This window comes from Halictus rubicundus, chromosome 3 (genome assembly GCF_050948215.1).
Source record: "Halictus rubicundus isolate RS-2024b chromosome 3, iyHalRubi1_principal, whole genome shotgun sequence".
Lineage (NCBI taxonomy): Eukaryota > Metazoa > Arthropoda > Insecta > Hymenoptera > Halictidae > Halictus > Halictus rubicundus.
The window spans coordinates 12,728,119-12,749,594 of NC_135151.1; the positions used below are offsets into that span (position 1 = coordinate 12,728,119).

Genomic DNA, 21,476 nt, shown 5'->3' on the forward strand with positions numbered 1-21,476 from the left:
GTTAAAAACTGTGCAGTGCCAAATTGAAAATAAGAAAATTAACATTCTTCTGGCATATTCTTCTGTTTACTTAATCGAGAAAGTAAAACAAAGCCAAACAAAGCTGAAGACGTTTTTGTTGAAGATTAAAATGGTCCTTTTTGACCATTCATCACAGTGAATCCTGTTCCAATCCCTCACCATTTCGAAAACCCAAGACCTTGCGAATCGGCGTCGTCCCAGACAGAAATACTTTATCGAACAAAACTGCATTGCCTATAGACACGGACCTCGCGTTTCCATCGACACATCCGAAATAAAAAATAGCGCAAATCATCTCGTTTTGTGCGTGAATCCGCGAGACTCGATGCCCTCGCCAGTCTTAAATCGATCGTCATGTCCGGAACGGGGTGGAGCGTCATCGTTATTATTTCAGCAACAGCTTATCTCTATCTTAAACGTTATACCGACAAGATAATATCGATACGATAATTTATACCGACTTTGTACAACGCTGATCCTCGTATCGAGCGGCTGCGACGGCGACCGGGATCTTCGTCCATTGCGGAAGCGTCTTGTCGTCCATTGCGGAAACGGGCTTGGCCCAATAATGTACAGTGTGTCCTATAGGACGTGGAAACCAGAACCATTGTTCTGCGACGAGTCGACTAATCACTTTACTCTCTCCGAGTATACCCTAAACGTCGCGATAACTCCGCGCGAGAAACAGATTCCCGATAATACGACATTCCGAGATCGAAGAGCTTTTTCAGACGCGAGCTAGAATCGTTAACACCGATCTCGCGATACTGTTCGGTCGCGGATGATGGTACTCTGACGGACATACATTCTTAGAGACATACGCACACACGCACACACTCTCATACAGAAACACATACGGCAATCCACCATTGTTCGTGGTTCGCGCGAGAAAAGATGCATCTTGGAAAGTTTCGCGCGATGATTCCTCGTTTCCCTTAATTCCAAGACAAAAGCGAAAAATCCACGCGATCTAGAGATCTAGACTCGTCGGTGATATATCGTTGCAGCCTGGCTGATAACACCAGGCCTCGAGACTCGTTCGACACCCACGCGTACACGGTTGATCGCAAAGATCGATGACGATTTTTGTTTGTTTGTTTTTTGTTCTTTTCTGTTTTTGGTCGTCGATTGCGACAGCGGGAGCACAGTTAGCGGTGTAGCGATGGGTTAGAGTGTGCGCATAGCTCGAGTCGAGTACTTTTTTGATTGGTTGTTAATTGAATTGATATAATTATAGTTAGTTCACAGAGGCATGGCGTTGTAGAGGTCCAAGTTGGGATGGTAAAAGAGCGGTGTCGGTGTCGGGGGGTTATGATGGGGGGCAGGCTGCGCCTGTATGAGGTTCAAGTTCAGGTTCAGGGGCGCGATATGGCCCGCGTTATGGTGGTTAAGGTGGTTAAGGCTAAGGTGGTTACCTGTCGGGTAGGGCAGTCCGAAACTAGGGTACCCAGAATAGCTACGGCCTGCCGCGTATGCCGCGTACGCCGCCGCTGGGAAACCTGCAAACAGATCGGAAAATGGTTAAATTTAGTTCTTGTCGGTAAACGAAGGGCGAAATGCGACGATTGCCACGGTTACACCGGGCGATCGATCCCTCACCGCCAGATTCATGATTTGCCAGGTTACGTCACTCGTGCTACCACGTGTCCGGTGGGTAGACACGGTGCTTCACAATTTCTGATACACACTGAACCTAAGATTCCTTAAACGTGGAAAGTGGCAGAAGAAAATTTCTCCACCGTTGATTTTTATATGGAATATTTTCTGTATCGATTTCAAGAAACAATTCAAGAGTTGAAATAGAAATTGATTTGTTCTCTTAACTACTCTGACAAGTAAAAAGTACTACTGCAGTCTTTTGATGGTTTTGCTGTTTTCTGTTTCATCTATTCAGTTCCGTAAAACAAAACATAAAATCCGCAATTTTTTTTATGAACAAAATATATTCTTCTCGTGTTCGAACACTGTTCACTAGTGTCTTACTTACATCATTTAACAGAAAACTACTAATTTTTTTTTTCAATATACATCCACTAGTGAAAATATCAAATGATTTCGCTGTACTCATGCAAAAGAAATTATTTTCGTACCAAAAATTGCGAAACACCATATTCGATCATACTATTTTGACAAAACTTGAAACTGCGGAGAGAGAATTGTGTCAATGTGTATTTCGTGTGTATATCGTTAAGATTAAACTCTTCAAGTACATCTACACAAATGTGTACATGTTAATTCAATATTATCAAAAATGTATCTACTATGATATATAACCAGAACGCAGGATTGTAATTGTTCCTGAACGCTTTGTTCTCGAAGAGTTTAAACTCCGAAGATTGGGGGAATTGTTTAACGACATTCTGTAATGTCGGTGAAGGTCAATTTCACAAATTACTACCGAAAGTGCCATCTACTTAAATATTAAAGACTCGCTGCAAACTTTCCCGAAACAATGCCGGTGTAAAAAACTTCCCAATCGAGTTCACGATAAAATAGAAAATTTCCGGGAAGGACGCGCACGATTGATAGTCATCGGGTTTCCAATTTCCATTATTTTAATTCAATCTCGAGCCGAGGTATATTTTTCGTGCAATCGACGTATCCCTGTTACGTGATGTCAAAAGAGCTCGTTACAAGCCGCGTATCGGCTAATTACGTTAATGAATGAATGAATCCTGTGCGCGGAGGCAAAAGTTTATATGCTTCTCGGATGAAACGATGGTTCGTGTGTGCGTGTACATCTATATACACATCTATAAATGTATACATGTATATGTGTGTGTGTGTGTGTGTGTGTGTATGCACGTAAATCATGCATGAATCCGTCGACTCGAACTAAGCGTGCGTGTAACGAAATGTACAGAATTTCCGGTTCCCTTATGATTGATCGGCCCGTGAATATTACATCGATGGTCTTACGTCAAACGTGATTGGACGTTGCTATAAAACGGCGGACATGTCACTGTACATTGAAGTCGTTTGGTTGTACATGTTCGTGAATATTTCATACTCACTATCAGGTAATGCTCCCAGGGACCACATAAAATCTATAAGGAAAAACAGATCACATTAATACCGGGTTCAGATCCATTAAAACATTAAAAGATTTCCATTCTTTTTTTTTCTCACATCACTCTTTTCCCTCCATTATATTCTTTTTCCTTTTATTTTTTAATTGGTTAGTGCAATGATCCTTTGATTCTCAGTACAAAATTTCTGCAACTAAGCACGATGAAAAGTATTGAACGATTTTATGTATCGTCAGAGAACGAGTTGGAAAGATTGAATAACGTTCCGAGATTGTCTCGTCGAGGAAAATTGAATCGCAATATTTTTCTTCGTGCCGGCCAAGGTATGCGTAGACAATTAAGATATGTACATGGAGACAAGTTAAATATGAAGCAAAGCGTTGCAGAAATTCGTCGGAAATGACGGTTCGAGTGTAACGGATGACTAGGTTCAAACAATGAAAGAAGGGTAAACAAAGAGAGTAACAGAAACAAAAATTGAAATCAAGAAACAGGATTAAAAGCTTTCTAGGTTAGACAGAGAAGATGGAGGCGAAGAGTAGAAAGAAAGAGACAGGTAGAACGTAGAGAGAAGAAAGAGTAAGATAGATTGAATGAAAGAGATTCAGTGAAAGAGAGAAAGACTGTGAGGAGAAGTAGAAGAGTAGAGAAGAGAAATAGTGATAGACAGAGAAATAGAGAGTAGAAAGAAAGGCATCCATGAAATTTCATAATTTGATACTAATTGAAAAGACCACACAACTAAGATTCTGACTATTTATAGATGTATATCGCATCGACTATGTAGCGCATCGACTAAATTCTGTGACAAGGTACTAGTAACTACGCGCGGCCGAGGTGTTTCCAATCTACGACAAAATAAACCCTCCTATGATCTATGGTTATTGTAGCCTTCAAGGTATTGGTTAATCATTTACCGTTAAGTAATATTTGCTAGGCTGACTATGTAGCTTATTAGATATCGACTAAGGGCCGGCAATGTGTCCTGCCGACAACTACTCCGAAACGTCCTTCTTTATTAAAGTATTCGATCACCCGTAAAACGCAATTTGTGTATTAGGTAGTCCCAAAAGTTTCTTCCGCAATATGCACATTTAATATTATTAGATACCACCAGCATATGGGAACAATGCGATCATCTGTTCTCAATGTGAATCTCTTGTTTCACGCTAAACCTACCGAACATCGTCTAGTATGGTTAGTATCAAAATAATAAGATTTAATTTATTTCAATTCTGTGCGATTTTTATCACAATATATGATTGACTAACGAAATCTATTGAATGAATTCATATGAAGCCATCTTTGGTAGGTTTAGTGTTACGAACGTTATTTGTTCTCTTTAAAAACTATCAGATGTACAAATTAATTTGTGTAGCCCTTTCTTTTTTAAATTGATAATAATTTACAAACAATCAAAATACATTCTACAGTCAAGGATAATCTTCGTCACTCTCTGTGTACTTACTCCATCTTATAAACAATTACAGAATCGTCAATTTGGTCAATCGAAAATAAAGTTTCTATTAATTGATTGTGAATTTATTTTTCCACACAATACAGTAAAGTCTTGATCTAAGCCCAATCCTCAGGTCTGTGCTGTAACACAGGTTGTGTAGAGCTACTATTTTTTTGTGACCGCGTCGACCGCGCCGAACGTAGAAAAGGACAGCGCGTGTAAACACGAATCGCGCGACCGAGGACGTAGTACGTACCGTCAAGTAACATAGTAAACACAGTTCAAATTAGATCGTGTTTAGTGTCATTTCAATCAGAAAAATGCCACAAATAAGTTGGTGGAAGTTCCATAAAAAAATACTGAAAAAAGAAGTTTTTTAATTGGATTAGTAGTGGTTCACACCGATATATCCTCGACCCGTTTTTGGAGTACGCGGCATGTTTACACTTTAGATTTCTCGGCGACCGAAGCAGCTCGAGCTTCTTGGCCCCTCGTGGGGTATGCCCCCCTGTGGAGGGGATAGACGAGCTAAGATCGTGTAGCTCCGTTCGGCTTAGATCAAAACTGTACTGTACTTGGAACGGTATGAACCGCGTTATTCTTAAATGAAACGAACTTTTGGGGCAACCTAATAAACTAAATCCTTTTTTGATGATTCTCTTTTCACGATCCTTTTTCGACGTTTCGATGGTAGCGCCTTTTTTAGGGCACTCAACACATTACCGACGCCACTACCACATTTAGATCGACGATACAATATTGAAAAAAAACACCGACCACAATACTACACTACTGATTCACTATTCTAGTGTCCATATCGACGCTGCTCTCACAATATACGCAGATGGAAAAAGTATAAGAGCATTTATTCTAGCCATTAAGATACACTGATACATATTAATAGTATTAGTGATTCCGTACCTAATGTCTTTCTACCGGGCTGGTTTTGATTACGTCAAGCACGCAACAACTCTATCTTTCACGTGACATCGCTATTTGTTCTTTCTCATATTCTTTTCTTTTTCTTTTTCGTTCGTTCTCGTTTTCTTTACGACAGTCTCGTTTTCTCGTGTCATTCTCTTTCTGACAAATCCGACAATGAAAACTTCGCATGTGCTTCGAACATTATTTCGTGTTTATTCAAATGTCATATAGCATAATACGTAAATAGATTCGGATAGTATATATGTATATATATATATAATATTTATGTATATAAATTTATATATATATCATTTTATTTATATAAATATTTGTAATGTGCAGGTTGCAACGCGTATGTGTAGCTGACATTAATTAATCGTGTACGAGCCTGTTTGTGTGTGTATGTGTGTGTATGTGCGCGCTTATTTGTGTGTATAATATAATAATCGTCATCATCAGTGTAACCGCGCGATTATACTCGTAAGAACAATATAATGGATAATAATAATGTACGTGTACTTTCTCAGATGCAACAAATCGATTTCACGTAAAGCAGACGTTTTACGTACGACATTAACATTAATAGTCTCTTACAGTTTCGAGGAGCGTATAAAGCTCGTACCCGCTCGAGTTTACGATCGGGTTGCCGCTCGATTAACATTTACGTCACATCGATAGCTTTGCCAGCTCGGAATCCCATTGAGTTACTCTTTCGGAATTTTACGGTTGGGTGTATCTCTTTTGATTCCTCCTCTGGACACCGCCCAACAAAACAGAAAGAGAATATTTCGCGCGGCCGAGGAATGCGAGAAAACGGTTCGTTTTTCTCTCGCCCTGTTTCTTTTCTACTCCGTCATATATTTTCACATTTCACTTTTTTTTTCCTGTGCCCTTTCGCTTCCCGTTCGATGGCCGCGGTTTTGTTTCCGACGTCCGTCAATTTCACGTTCGAGAGACGCCATCTTTGTTGCGGAACATCACGTCGTTCTCTTTGTCTTTATTTTTTCGTTTCGTTTTCGTTTCCTTTATTTTTCGAGATTTTTTTTCTTTCTCTCTCTGTCTGTCTCGATTTATTTCGTCGTTGTCGTTTTTATTATCGTTGTTGTCTATGCGCAACGCTACGGTACCCGTAACAAACCAAAATCCGGCCCAACAAAGCATTACAAAGGTGAAACAGAAAAAGATAACCGCATGTTAAGATCTGGTCTACTTACGAAACTGACACTGTTGAGCCTCTCGGGCAAAGTACGTACTTTCTAGGACACACGTCTCACGCATTATTATTAAGGTAAATGATGCTATATAGCTTAGAAGAGTTAAATACTATGTAACGAGTAATAGGAATCTTTATTGGGGGTGGGGGGAGGAGGGTGGATGTGGGGTGTATGGGGTTGGTTTTTTTTGGGAAGTTTTATGAGGCTGAAGGTGTGGATATAGAGGGGTATACGCACGACATATATTTAGTATATACCCTATAGAGAGGTATAATATTACGTTTAACGTAATATAAACGTACTATGTAACGTAGCTTGTTAAGTAATAGGTACATTGTAATAGGTCTCTTTAAAGCCGCTGATAGTACGCATTCTTCGTGGACAACTTGACGTTCTCCTCTCTCCCTCCCTCTTTCCCCCTCTTTTCCTTTTATTGTAGTAATCTTTGGAAGGAAAATTGTACTCGGTTTCGTTCGTGTATAATTTTTAATAATTACGTGTTTCTATTCGGAGAGATGAGACGCGGTCCTCCACGAAGAAAGACCTAAAGTATATTCTAAACTAACGGTATCATAGTGACTTCCCAAAAAGCTATAATTAACTAGTAATCTCAATGATAGGAACGTATACATAGTATAGTAATTCGTCAAAAATTATTCGGTCTAACTAAGTCGAACCTAGAGATCACCTAAAAAATCTCATTAAAGTCAACTAAGGTCTGTAACAACATAAATGTATTACCTAAATTACCTAGATAATATATATATATGTATAAGATAGAGATAATAAGATATGCTTCGATATGTATATATATATATATCTGTAGGTCTATTACAAAAACTAGAAGGTATTAATGCGCTTCTCACAAAATATATCGATATCAATATCAAATACTATGTGACGTTTACCAAATACATAGGTACAAAACAATATATAATATGTATATAGTCTGCCGTTATCTAGAATGGATTGCTTCTCTCTTACTTAATCATTTCGTTCTCATTTTTGTCTGTTTTGTTTTCTTTTTTTTTTTTTTTTCGTTCTTTTGTCTTGTCCCTTGCTTCGTTCAAAGGTACGATATATATTTGTTCATACAATTGTACGGGTCATTCTATGTATATGTATATAGATTCGCATTTATATACATATAGATAGCGCCGGTCTCGCGTGCCTTCTTCTTTTCTCTACTTGTTTTATCTTTTTTTTCGTTTTTCATTTTTTACTGGAAACCGCAGCGTAACACCGTTCAGAGGGTGTACGCGCGTCTCTCTGCACATTATGAAATTTCATGAAATTCATTGCGAAAAATACTCTGAAAGGCGCGACGAATGAGAAATGCTTATCGCCGACTATTCTCCGCTCGCTACCGACGCGCTATCGGCTCTCCGCACCGTTTCCGCGATTTTGCCCGGGTTATTCTTGCCCGGCGACGAGTTGTCGCTCGCGAAATCAGAAACTCACCACCCACCGGGAATGATGTACATACATAGACGGTAGCGTGCCGCTACCTAGGAATTTAGCGTGCGGAAACCCGAAAATGGCGGGTCGAGAATACTTTCGGGATCGGGACGGGTTCGCAAAAATTTCGGGATTCCCGAGAAACTTGGACGTTACCCAGCATAGTGTTCTCGAAAATTTCAGGATTCCCGAGTATGGGAATTTCGAAATTTTCAGAATTCCTCAACATAGGGTTCTCTAAAATTTTGGGATTCCCGAGCATAGGGTTCTCGAAACTCTGGGGATTTCGGAGCATGGGATTCTTAAAAATTAGGGGATTCCCGAGCATAGGAATCTCGAAGTTTTCAGGATTCTTCAGCATAGGGTTCTATAAAATTTTGGGATTCCCGAGTATAGGGTTCTCGAAAATTTGAGGATTTCTAATTATAAGGATTTCGAGCGTTTCGGGATTTCCGAGTATAAAGTTGTCGAATGTATCAGGATTCTCGAGAATCCCGAAAATTTTCGAGAGTAATCTCGAAAACTGACGGAAATCCCGCCCCATTCGGGAATCATGAAATTTTCGAGAACCCGACCCGCCTCGACCCGATACTCATTTTCAGGTCCTCGCACACTTCTATCAGGAATGTGTACGCGTATCTCCCACATCGTCCTCTTCAAAAGGGATTCAGAGATCTATGATCCCGACGATAGACGCCCCAGTTCCCTCGACATACAGGGAACAAGATTCGCTCTCGCGGAAAATAATCTACGTAATCATCGTAGTTGATTCTCTGCAAAAACTGATCTGAACTCAACACCGCTTCTCAAGCTTTACACCTTCGTTCGAGTCACTACCATCTTGTCTACCATCTACCTACTTGTGAATTGACGTGTTGTCGCGAACGAGAATCGTTCGAGGCAGGAATTTGATTCTTCGATTGGCTGAGAGATAACTAAACACCTCTTCTACTTGGTTCCTTTCTCCCTTCTCTCCCTATGCTGGCTAGAACGACTACGAAATTGCACTCTCTTTGGCAATGGTTCCAGAAACCCGTAGATTGTCGAAGTGCCTTTAGGTGGAATTTTCTATTCCCGTGCAGTTGGAGACAATTGGTTTAGGATTTCTACAGGTCGGAGAAAATTTAAGGGGTAGTTCTCCGTGACAATATAAGACGAAAATGAAGAGTAAAAAAATGGTGATTTCGGCTCCATTTTTCAGTTATTAACAGTTAAAAATCCGCCTAAAACGCGGCAACCCGGACAACAGAGGTGCACGTTGCTTACGTTATAGAGGTGCGCGACAGTCACTTATCAACTGACAGATACTTCGCGTGCCACGCAAGAAGTCACCTGGCAAGAATTTAGCGTGTAAAACCGTCCGATTGGGTCATTCCACGCGCATTTTCGGTTCTAGCCGAATTATTGGCTAAAGTGTGTGACGTCGAAGCCTAACCATTGGATGCGAGCGAGGAGCCCCCTCGATACGTAATTGTCGCGCGCCTTTATGACGTAAGCAACGTACAACTCTGTTGGTCGGGTTGCCGCATTTTAGGCGGATTTTCACTGACTATAAATAAAAAATGAAGGCGAAATCGAAATTTTGTTATTCTCCATTTTCGTCTTATAGTGTCATGGAGAACCACCCCTTAAATGTTCTCCCACCTTGAGTCGAACACCCTGTATAAAAGACTGCCAAATGTTGCTTCAGAAGCAACTCGGATTGCTGTATTTTCAATTTTGAGTGATTTACGATTTCCTTACAAGATTTGAAAATTAGGATATCTAGGATAGAATGTTAGGATCAATTTATCAAAATCATTGAAGGAAGATAGAAATTTCTGAAAATTCAATTTTTGTCTTGAATAACTAATAGCAGCAAAAGTAAAATTTTTCGAGTTGAACATCACGTTTAGCTTCAAGCAAGCTTAGCTTTCACGCTTCTGCAAACTATAATTTGTATGTGAACGCTGCACGTATAGGAAGTTCCACCTTCAGAAGTCACTTTTGTCCCTAAGAATCGTATAAACATCTTTGGCAATTTGCAACCTAGGAAGCTAAAGTCGGAGAGAAGGGACACTTCGATGTACCACCGACAAAACCTGCTGCTGAACGTCACCCAACGAAACGTACTCGTTTTGCTTCCCCCTAATTGTAAGTAAGATTTGAACACTTCTTTTATTGTCCTACTACCTGACCATCCTAGTCGACTACGAAAAACACTACCAGTCTTTTGCGATGCGTTTGTTTCGTTGCTATAACTAATCTACTCTTTGGCTACGAGAGAAACGAGGCCCCATAGGCGACTAACCGAGTTCTTTCGAACATACCTATATCATCTACTACCAGTTTTATATTCTTCTTTTTTTTTTCACGCTACGATCACAGTTTTACTGAACTGAGCTGCTCGAGCAAGTCTCGCGAGAATTTGTTCACCCCCGGATTCGAATTCACGGGATCGTAAGAGGAATGGTTTCTCTTCCGACTAATCTAAATCCTTCATTGCACTTTCCGATATGTCTTCGATCTGATTGCTAAAACAGAAACAATCTAACTGCGGACATCAACGAGAGTTTCGCGGAGATACTTTCTCTTCTGGGAACGAAGGCGGCAACAAGTCCTACGCCAGGAATGCATGATGTACCGTAAAAAGGCACGCGGTGTCCCGTTCGGAAAGCTTATGATCATATACAAAATAATACCGGCATGATCTGTGCTTTAATACTGCGTTTATGTAACGGGACACCAGTACGTATGAGTACTTCTTTTTTATACTCGAATGTGCTACCAGAAACTAGACCTATCGAATTTGTACCGTTCTGGATGTGTCTGATCTTTAAGCAGACACACATGTATCCAACACGCTGTTCTCACAAAAATAAAAGCCTCTATATAGCGATGATACTATTTGCTACCCTAGATCCAAACAATTGATCAGCCTATCGAGAAGAAACGAACAGAGCTAGCGATTTCTACTGAATGTCCAACATACCCGACTACCTGAGGCGTACTTTCCATTTGAATTATTATACAACCGCAATAAAAAATCGGAAATCAATTTTTCTATGCCATGACCTTCCGGTTTGAAGTATTTAGCTCAATTTTTCAGCAAATACTACTCAAATATCATATAACAAGATGTATATATTGGTTTTTTCATTACACGTAATTTCATGGATGAAAAAAAAAGAAATGTATAAATGTCTCTTATCTTCCAAACGCTCCAGGACAAGTGTGTAACCCCTTTGATCGTTTAGAAAACAGTGTGTACGAGCAGTTACAATGACATACATTCAATTCGTTTACCAGGATCCACTTCACAGCAAGTGCCTCTTCACGCCACATCCAAGTACCTCGCAAGGTCCTCAGATAGCCGAGTAATACTGATTGCAAGTTAACACCTCGCAAAACTTAACACCTCTAGATCTCAAAGAAAAGCATGGCCGAAAGGATTCAAGGACGTGATCGCGAAAGTTTCGCCCCTGTTGGCTACTGAGGCCTGGTGAGGGGCGTGAGTATCGTCGGTCATAGACCTATGGTGGGTATGGGATGGTAGACAGCGCCCATGTCGAGACCCTGGACGCCTAGTAGATCGCTCATTGAATAGGTGAGCGTGGCGGCTCTGGACGCGGCTGCGGCTGCGACTGGGTGTGGCCTGTAGGATGCAGCAGCCGCTGCTGCTGCTGCAGCCGCTAGGGCCCGTTTGACGTCATAGACGGCCGCGGTGGTAGCCGCAGCCGCAGCGGCGGGTGCGGTCGCGCCGGCCGCGTATTGGTAGGTAGCGGCTGCGTTCGGTGCGGCGGTAGCGACTATCGGTGCGAGCAAATGGTGGTGGGGGGTGCCGGCGGAGGCAGCAGCAGCCGCGTGTGCGGCCGCGGCTGCGGCCGTCGGGAGGGGATACGGCGCGTAACGATAGGTGGTGGGGGTGGGTGTCGCGACCATCACCAACTCACCGTATGCGCCTCTGTTGGCTGCTCGCGTCTTCGCCAGGTTCGCCGGGAGCATCACTTCCTTCGGCTGTGCTTTCTTGCACTCGACCTTGAAACAGAACCATCACTTAACGATCCATCCCGCATTCTTCGTACACGGGAAGAAGGCACAGAGGAACTTGAGCGTTGCCGCAAAAAGTCCCTCAGAGGGATCACAGACGGGGATACCTAGTGACTTTACGAAGCGTATTGTAGGCTTCGTCATACGGTCCCCATCCTCAGCACGAATCGAGACGTTACTATCTGGGCTAGACTACACTATAGCTTCGTAGCTCAGGTTCTGATTATAACATTCCCCTCATCGTTCATCGTTCGAATTCCTTGGTCTGGTAACGCTACTCGTAGCCCTGCCCTGTACCCTGCTACCTGCTATCTCTACTTCGCGTTACAAGCAGTGTGGCCACATGAACACTCTATGATTCCATTCCCTGGCGGCGAGTATCCCTCAACAATCCTTGCTTCCGTCACGGCCAGTCACGTGACGCGGTACGTTTCCGTCGTGCACGTGTCACAGTGTCAGGTGGCTTATCCGGTAACGTCGGAAAGAGAGGGTAGCTCTATTCTCGTCAATTTCTCCTATCTGGCCACACTGGTTATGAGTATTTCGCAATACATAGTCTGAATCACTTGACCCTCCAGAATCTGTAACTCCTACTATGCTAGCGTTAAGAGTAGGGTTTTGGATATCCCCTCTGTCAAATTTTGTGCCTTCTTCCCATGGGCGAAAATCCTGATCAGCGCAGTCCACCGAGAAAACGCTCCTTCCAAGCAGTTTGTCTCGCCCTGGCTGCACCCGCGTAATGAGGTGTCAGCCAGGGTTTATGTATGTAGCAATCGGAGGCGGAGTGGATAACCTCGTAAACGCCGGAGATTAGCGTGGACAGCACTGATTCAATCATTTCAACAGGTATCCGACTAATCACTCGACCTGCTACTATTTCGATATTCAGAGCGTGTACGGGTTAATGCGAAACGCTCGTCGCGGTTAAGATACTGCTGCTCTAGCCCGTCTGGGCTGATTGTGTGTCACGTTTTGATAGATGACTGCTGTGGGATGAGTGAATTGAGGGTAGAGCTGCTTCGATATCTGGCATACACTCGGAGGATTGTGGCACGGATACAAGGTAGCCTTTTTCTCACATTTCTAGAACTTGAGCAGATAGTGGGATCTATGCTTCAGTGGTTGAGGATAGCGGGACCCAGTCATGGATCAGTTCCACTTATTCTTCTTAAGCGGATATCATTTTTTGGATGAGTTATGGGAATTGAAGATGGAGAAAGATAGTGGAAGCGTACATTGCAAAAGACCAACTGGTTCAAACAAGCAGTGGGGCTGAAACGCGACAGTTATCTGTGCACTACCGTACCATTAACCCTTTGCACTTGAATGGCGACTCTGAGGTGACACTAAAAATCGTCTGTAAATCCGCCTGTATAAGAAAGAGGTTTAATTTCACGTGTGCAATGTAGAAAACGTCATATAAAATGAATATATTCTAGTGCAAAGGACTAACTGGAGGTTTATTTCACCTATTACCTCGAGGATAGCTGAAGTCACGATAGCTGTCGACGCCACTGTCCAGTCAGACTTGCATCATGGGAGTGAGGTGGACACTTACTGTGACATCAGGTATCCTTTTTAAAAACAGATTATAGCTAGATGGACGAGTATCGATGAGAAAAGGCTAGTCACCGGGATCGAGAGGAGTTTGACGTCGTATTTGCAGTAATTAAATGCGAGTTAACGCCCGGGTAGGCGAGGGAATAGGATCCAGACAGTTAATCGGCAGTAATCTATCATCGCGAGCGTTATCATTCCGCGGGAAGGCTGTTTTATCCAGCAAGTGGCTAATGCCTGACAAGGGTGTCGGAGGGTTGTTTACAGACGCGGGAGCGTCTCGGCGATGAATTTCTAGGTAACGAGAAGTGGCATCCGGTAAATCCTTGATCGACGTCAGCAGAATTTTGGGTGGGAGGTAGACTGGCAAACAGAACTGTCTATTAACGTAGGACCCGTGTGATCTCTCTCCGGGCACGACGAGAGATTTCCAGGACCCGCTTTTCGTCTTCCTTGCCGTGTATGATCTACCATCGGTGGTGCTGTGGTCGCGCGCGTACGTGTGTTCACGTGCGTGCGTGTCAAATGCAAATAACCACGGCAGCCCTTCTCAATTATACGGAAAATTAATTCCACTCGACGTCGTATCCGCAGACGGAAAGCGGAAGGCAAATACCGTTTGATACCACCTCTGCGGGCGCGCGCGGTGCTCTCTCCGCAGAGAGAGGAGAGAGGGAGAGAGAGAGAGAGAGAGAGAGAGAGAGAGAGAGAGAGAGAGAGAGAGAGAGTGCGAGTGCTCTCTTCATTCGACAAACAGGCTTTGTTGCCTGACTGGGCGACTCACCATTTTGTTGTTGATTTCGTGGAAATGAATCTCGCAGACTTTGTCCACCACATCCTCGCTTTGAAACGTGACAAATCCAAACCCTGAAACATAAAGAATAGGCGGCTCGTCATTGTCGGTAATCAGGTCTGTCGATTGCACTGCACCGTGCAATCAAGTGCCTCGGAGTCATAGAAATTCTATGTTCTTAACGCTGCTCGATAATAATTAGCGAGCTACTGAGCGCATCCGTCTCATAAATTGCCGTATGCTTTGCGGAAACGATAATACTTTATTTAATCGTTGGAGACAATAATACTTTATTGAATGCTAGAAATGCCGAACACTAAACATGACTCGACTATAATATTTTATCAAAATAACAGAATTATATTTATTGCGTGGTCGAATAAGTAGTTCTATATATTTAATAATTTCAAATGTCCATGTCATAAATCATTCACGTCATAACATTCTGGCAATTCATTTTCTGATATTAATCAAATTAATCTTTTGCAATGTTGTACAACATTTAGGTTGTCCACTACAGTGATTTCTCTATACATGTCGCCAAGGCCTGAATGATAAACGTCGCCGAATTATCCCCACTACCGCGGGGTATACCCCGTGAGGGGCCAACAAGCTCGAGAGGCGTCGGACGCCGACGAGTGTAAACATAACATAACACGGCTCGTTTATGTCTCCTGGATGAAAAACGACGCTGGCAAAACCTGTGTTGTTGATATATATCGAGAATTCATTGTAATTGCTTGTATACATCAAGTTTTTCATTATTTTATTACTAGAATTTCGTGTAACATTTCAGTATTCCACTACATCGTAACCGTAGAATGTCTTCATTGTATTTTTGCAGTTTTATTATATATTTCACGTTATGTACACGTTGTTCAAGCTTAACAATAACGGGGTCATAGAAAGTTAACGATCGTATGATGCTATCAGGGTTTATTTTCACCCAACATCATCTAGCTCCTCAGACCCTAAAATTCACTTTAAATTAAACCCTATTCAATGAAGAGCAATAAAAGGATCAGAGACATACAATAGCTCGAACTATTTCTAGATCATCAAAAACGTTCCCTTCCCAAAGTTCAAAGTGCCTGCACCAAAAATCCGAAAAATCGTGATCGTGATCCGGGTGCCAGAACTTTTCCGAATCACCTCAAGAGGAGCTATCTGGCTGCAATAAAAAGTACAATTATCATACAGGGGGCTAAAATTTCTTCACTAAATGGCGAAAGCAACTTCACCGGGATGAAGAATTCCCCGTGCCGCTTGGCTCGCTTAAAAATTAAAGGTACACCGGTGCGATAAGAAGTGAGTCGTCGGCATCCTAGGTAACTGGATCAAAGTGAATCTTAACCGGCCCTTTAAATACGGGGAGCCCTTTATTCGCCGTAATTCTCCGGGCTTAAAAACGTCCGAGTTTAACGTAACTTCCATGCGTTCCGCCGCGGAGATAACTATCCCAACCGGATCTTCCATTAATTCCACGGAGTCGGACGAGTTTCTCGTTGGTTCCCGTTGGTTCTCGTTGATTCTCCTTGGTGTCCGTTCGTTCCCGACCTTTGCTTGGGCCCCATAGCTCGCGAATGCGCGGATCTAAGTATTTCTGCGCTCTCTCTCTCTCTCTCTCTCTCTCTCTCTCGTCGGAATTTATTTCGCTCGAAGACGAACAAGAGAAAGAGGGACGACGAGCCCCGGCGAAGAGTCATAACTTAATCAAGCATCAAGGGTTATTAAAAACTTTGCATTGGTCTCCAGGTGATTTTAATCTCGCCCCTCCTTCTTCCTCTTCTTCTTCTTCTTCGTTGGCCTCCCTCCCCTCGTTCCCATCGCCAACAGGCTGTCTCTCGCGTAGTAATTCAGGCTCAAGTTATCCGGCGGGCGCAGAGTTATACGAATCCAGTGCGCGATGTCGCTTAAGATAACCAGGAGTTAGTGCTTCCGTGCTGAAGCAGTCGCCGAGAGAAACTACGCCCGGTGACTCGTAATTAAACAGAGCCGATGGATACCGGAGTCGAATGCGAGTCGACAGCCCTCTCTCTCTCTCCTTCTCTCTCTCTCTCTCTCTCTCTCTCTCTCTCTCTCTCTCTCTCTCTCTCTCTCTCTCTGTCTGTCTCACGATTCTTCGAGCTACGTCCCTCAGCTCGGCTTTTAAATTTTACACCGGAAATGGAACGAGCTCGTTGAATTAAATTACACAGGCACCCCTCCGGACAACAGTGCCACTTTCGGCCAGCTCGCTCGGGGTAATTAGCATCGATCGGACCTCGGCTCCTCTCTATTTATGCTCGATGATGCCAGCGATGATGGAAATCATTCCTCGATGTACCGTGAATCGCATGTTTCCTTTCGAGAGTGTACGGCTCAATTGGAACTCCAAATAATCGATTCTTCAACCCTTTGCACTCGAAGCTGTTTTAACTCCAAACCCAAGTTTTTTGACCTAGAATATTTCCATTGTATGTACATGGTGGTGTATGTCCCATTATATGTGAGCTTTATTAATATCGCTCGTAATTACAGTCTGTTTTTGTGTGGTCCTTTTCTATGCCATTTTCTTTTTTGTGCGATTTATTGTGTGCGATTTTTTTAATCCGGTGTATGAATGCCAACGGTGTTGACATTACAACACCCTTGTAGTGTTCTCATCACAAGAAGATTCGCGTTTTGGACCACGACGAGTAGTATTGAATTATGTGCATTTTGAAAATTTCTCCATGTTTAAAATGAGAAATTGAATTTTTTAAAAATGTTTCCACGTGTAATTTGATTATTTATTTTGTTTGGAAAGCACTTTCTCGCTAACTCGTAAATCTTTGATATATTTTCTAAGTGAGACTTTTTTTTTAATATGTTGTCAAAAATTATTTGTTATAGCTATTTATGAAGTTTTTGAATATTTTTTGAGCGGTTTCTTTTATGTGGTCCCTGTTTACCGCACAAAAACAGGTTTGACTGTAATGTAAAAATTATTTTACATAATGGTATGGTAAATTTTTGTGGCGCCTCAGAGTCACCATTCGAGAACATTATAAAAAATATTCTTGCAAGTTACAGACATACAAACGTTTTATATTTGTTCAATGAGAAGATAAGTATAAAATGATTGGTTTTTTTTGCTATATTTTGAGACTCATTTCTCTCCCATGTCAACCTCAATCATTTTTCACAAATTCTGAAGGAATTACATGTCGATACATCTTCTTTATTTATGCTTAATGATAAGAGGGATGCTGGAAATGACTTCCCCCTCTTTCAAAACGTTTCAACTGCATTGAAACTTTGAAAAATCAATTCTCGGTATTGTTGGTTCTGACTGCTAAATTCTCTTCGGACATACAATCTTTTATTCTCCAACGTTTCAGTACAATGTAGATTGCCTATTAATGTTGTCCCGGGAAACATTCTGTAAAGAGCATTAAAGTTGAGCTTGAGTTAACGGTTCTCCGAGAGCACTGGTCCGTTTGCAAGCAAGAGCGGCAATAATAAAAAAAAAAAAAAAAAAAAAAAAAAAAATAGAACCAGTTTCCGTATCCGTTCCAACAGTTTCAACTTGGAGCGCAAACAACTCGTCCCGGTGTGTTTAGACTCGACGTTCGTTCGCTAGCTATCTGTCTCGCTCACCGGCCGGGCCGGGGGTAGTTGATTATCCGCGCGGTGGATTTCACCATAACGATCTGGAATTACTTGAAAATGTCTGGTTATTAAGCTCGAGTTTCTGTAGCCGGTTGTTTCAGTGGAACAACCCCGGGAAGAATTTTCCGGAGGAGCATCATCAAGCTCTTTAGCGCGGCGCGAAATTTATGAAGCAATGTAATTTCATCTTGCGCGCTGCCGAAACGCCATTTTACACGGTGTCGGTCCTATTATAAATTCATGCGATATTTCGCGTACATTATATCCCAGACACACGGAGGCCGCACATGCATGTGTATATATATATCCTCGCACGCGGTAAGCTCGCGCGCCAACACCTTTTCGACGTGTCTCGACTTTATTCCCAGGGAAAAGTGACTGAAGGACGTGGCTCGGCGTGAACAGTCTGTCATAACTTTTTAATACCTCTTGAAAAGAAGACGACTTTGTAGCAAACCCCATCCCCTCCCCGAGAACAGGATATTAGAGCTTTAAAAGACGAATAATATCGGGGACGGTGAATAGCACCCAGGTCCTCGTGTCCGGGACTTGTGTGCACGCTCGGCGGACTACGACAGGAAGTAGTTAAATGTTACCGGTGTCAGGGCACGGCCTTTGTGAAGGCGGAGGTCTCAGGCACACCGTGGAGTTAGCTGACTGGCAGAGTACTATAAATTACATAAATGAAGTAAGCCCCTTCCTCACTCAAACGGACGTCTTGCCAAGTTTATAACTTAATCACTCGTGCTTTTCATGGCGGTGGAGGAGCTTAAGGACCGAGAGGGACGCGCGAGCCGCCCGCGCAGACACTGCAACTTGCCAGGTCGAAGAAGCCGTACTCGCAAAGGGACCAAGGCGGAGCGGGAAATAGAAGTAATTCCGCGGCACCAGGAATCGAAAAAAGAACGGCCAAATGCCGGGGGATAAGCCGTGTACCTTTGTCGCTAGAATTTAGCGTGGCGTTCTACTGTTCTACCATCTCAGCGAATTTCTTGCGACTTTGTTTCTTCGACTCGAGACAGTTTGATCAAACATTCAAAGGCTGATTTACAGATGGTTAACCCTTTGCGAACGCGTATGTACTGCGAATCATTTTGAAAGAAATTACTCTCAAAAAATATCAGGCAGATTTTCACCGAACTCGACACTTTTCCCTTCACTTCAATATTATACGTAGCTTTTCAGTACACAATTTCGTTTCACAGGGAAAATACGCATTAGGTCACCCCATTTGTTCGTGCCGTGGATATACTTATATTGTTCACCATTGGAAAGTATTTTAATGAAAAACCGCAGAAATTTTATAGTGACGGCATGATGTCTTTGCCAAAAAGGTCAGAAGAGGTTTTGGAATGAAAGGGTGATTACATATTTTATTTTTGGAATTTAAATGGTACGAGGGTAAACGGCACGAACTTATGGGACGACCTAATACATTTGATCCACCGAGAAGTATACTGACATCAATTCCCATCTGCAAAGGCATTGGCCTGTTATTTTGCTGCCTGAATCCATTGTTATAATTAGACTGCCAATCATAAATGCATAAAATCGTGCAGTTTAGTAGATAACACTGTATAACCAACATACGACATGAATTTCGTTCAGCTCTTTGCGATTCTGACCCAGTGTGTGCGATGGGTCACGAAGGTGCGTCCTGAATTACGATCATCGGCGTTCGATCGTACCCGCACGGACCGGTTCGGTTTGCGTTCATCTTCGATAAGACACGATTATATCGCGGCGGCATGTGTCCCGGGGAACGTATTGGATGGCACGGTCGAGGGGTTACGCGTCTTTAGAGCCTCGACGACGGCCGAGGATAATTCAGAAGGCTTTAGATCGTCGGGTGAGGTCAGCGCGGTCAGCGGTCCCCGCCGAGACGGCAATAAATTCCGAAAGAAAAACTGGCTGCGCGAGTTCGAATTTTCATAAGGGGATTTACTCCCGTGACCCGGCCTCCACGGAGGAGGCAACCGTTCGCCAAAACCAGCCCCCGCCCCCTCTGCTCGAGGGCCGCTTGGAAAAATGCGTGCTCAGCTCTTGTCCGACCCCTCGTTCGGCGCCAGATGCGCTCATTTCAATAAAAAACATACCCCGAAATATCCTCTGCCTCGTTCCTATCCACTCCGCGAGCGTTCACGTTCTCTCTTATCCTCTTACCTTCCGCGAGTTCCTCAAATGATCCACAAGCGACCCGGACCGGTGTGAAATTACCCGTTCAGCCACGCTTTGGTTATCTGACTATTTTCTCGGCTACCGTTCCTCGCTCCACGGACCCGAGAATTATAACCGGCTTTATCGGGGCCGATAGCTGACCGAATAAAAATATTATCCGGCCCGCTCTCTGTCTTCCCTAGATTTAAGATTTTCCGGCCGAAGGTGCTTGTCGTCTTGCATAGGGGTGGGAAACTGCGGATTCGGTGTTTGCGACGATCAGCGAGATTGGTTCGTAAATTAGTCCTCTTTCAGCTTTGGATAACTGAACCAAATAGTCAAAACGAGGAATTAGTAGACTGTGAAAATTAAAATAATTTAAGGGTGGCATGCTCTGCTCAAAATTATTAAAATTCTTAGAGAAGGAAAGAATATTCTTTGCTTGACTCCTATTTCTTGCAGTCGATGCACACAATTTTTATATTGCCTGAAGATCCGAAATCTAGTAATTACCATCGTTGATATTACCTTTAAATTACGCGAATTAAACTCTTCAGATAAATTGTATTGATATTTCGTAGAGCAGTATTCAATAAAACATTCGCTAAATGAGATCTCTGAAGACGATGCATTCGCGTCATAACGTTCAACTAATTCTTTTCCTAACAACGACCGAAGTAACCCTGTATAATGTAACTTCGAAGTTGTCAACGGTCCCGGTCGAATTGAAATACTATTACCGTACCGCGACAAGAAAGATGAATGGCCGAGAGGTCCGCACGCGCACTTACGATGGTTTCGGAAGTGCTTGAAACTTGGTCTTTGAAGCAACGAGGAAAACACGTCGTCCCGCCTGCAAATCGCGGTGCGGTGCAGGCGGGGTGCGGGGAAGGTAACTGCTAACGCAGTTTCGTATTTGGGGGCTGGTAGTTGTACAAGTATTAGCTACTTTCATTCTAGGGTTAAATTCTCTTGACGAGAGGAAGAATGGAAGTTGATGGCTCGAAGGTTGTCGGGCGTTGACGGAAGAGAGCAATTCTTCTCTCTGTTCCGTGACCATCGCAGTTTTCTCCGTCACTCCGGGTCCTAACTTCTCTCTTTATCCCCGTCTGGGTTGCAGGCTCTACCCCTCCGCCGCGTCTCTCCTCTATCCGTCCTTTCCTCTCGAGTCTCGAGCATAATGCGACCCCGCCATTGTACTA

The 21,476-nt window shown here is 43.0% G+C and overlaps 1 protein-coding gene across 8 annotated transcripts in view; it reads right to left on the bottom strand.

Moving 5' to 3' along the window:
• The window catches only part of Rbp6 (RNA-binding protein 6), a 1,054,377-nt gene that overhangs the window by 60,003 nt on the left and 972,898 nt on the right, over positions 1-21,476 (bottom strand). For 6 of the 8 annotated variants that reach the window (XM_076785457.1, XM_076785456.1, XM_076785450.1 and 3 more), the window contains 4 exons: positions 14,476-14,558; positions 12,038-12,122; positions 3,036-3,068; positions 1,437-1,520 (listed from right to left, as the gene is read on the bottom strand). In XM_076785457.1, coding sequence (XP_076641572.1) covers positions 1,437-1,520; positions 3,036-3,068; positions 12,038-12,122; positions 14,476-14,558 — 285 coding nt within the window. The remainder of the gene's footprint in view (positions 1-1,436; positions 1,521-3,035; positions 3,069-12,037; positions 12,123-14,475; positions 14,559-21,476) is intronic. The other 2 variants (XM_076785451.1, XM_076785454.1) reach the window with 1 other exon arrangement.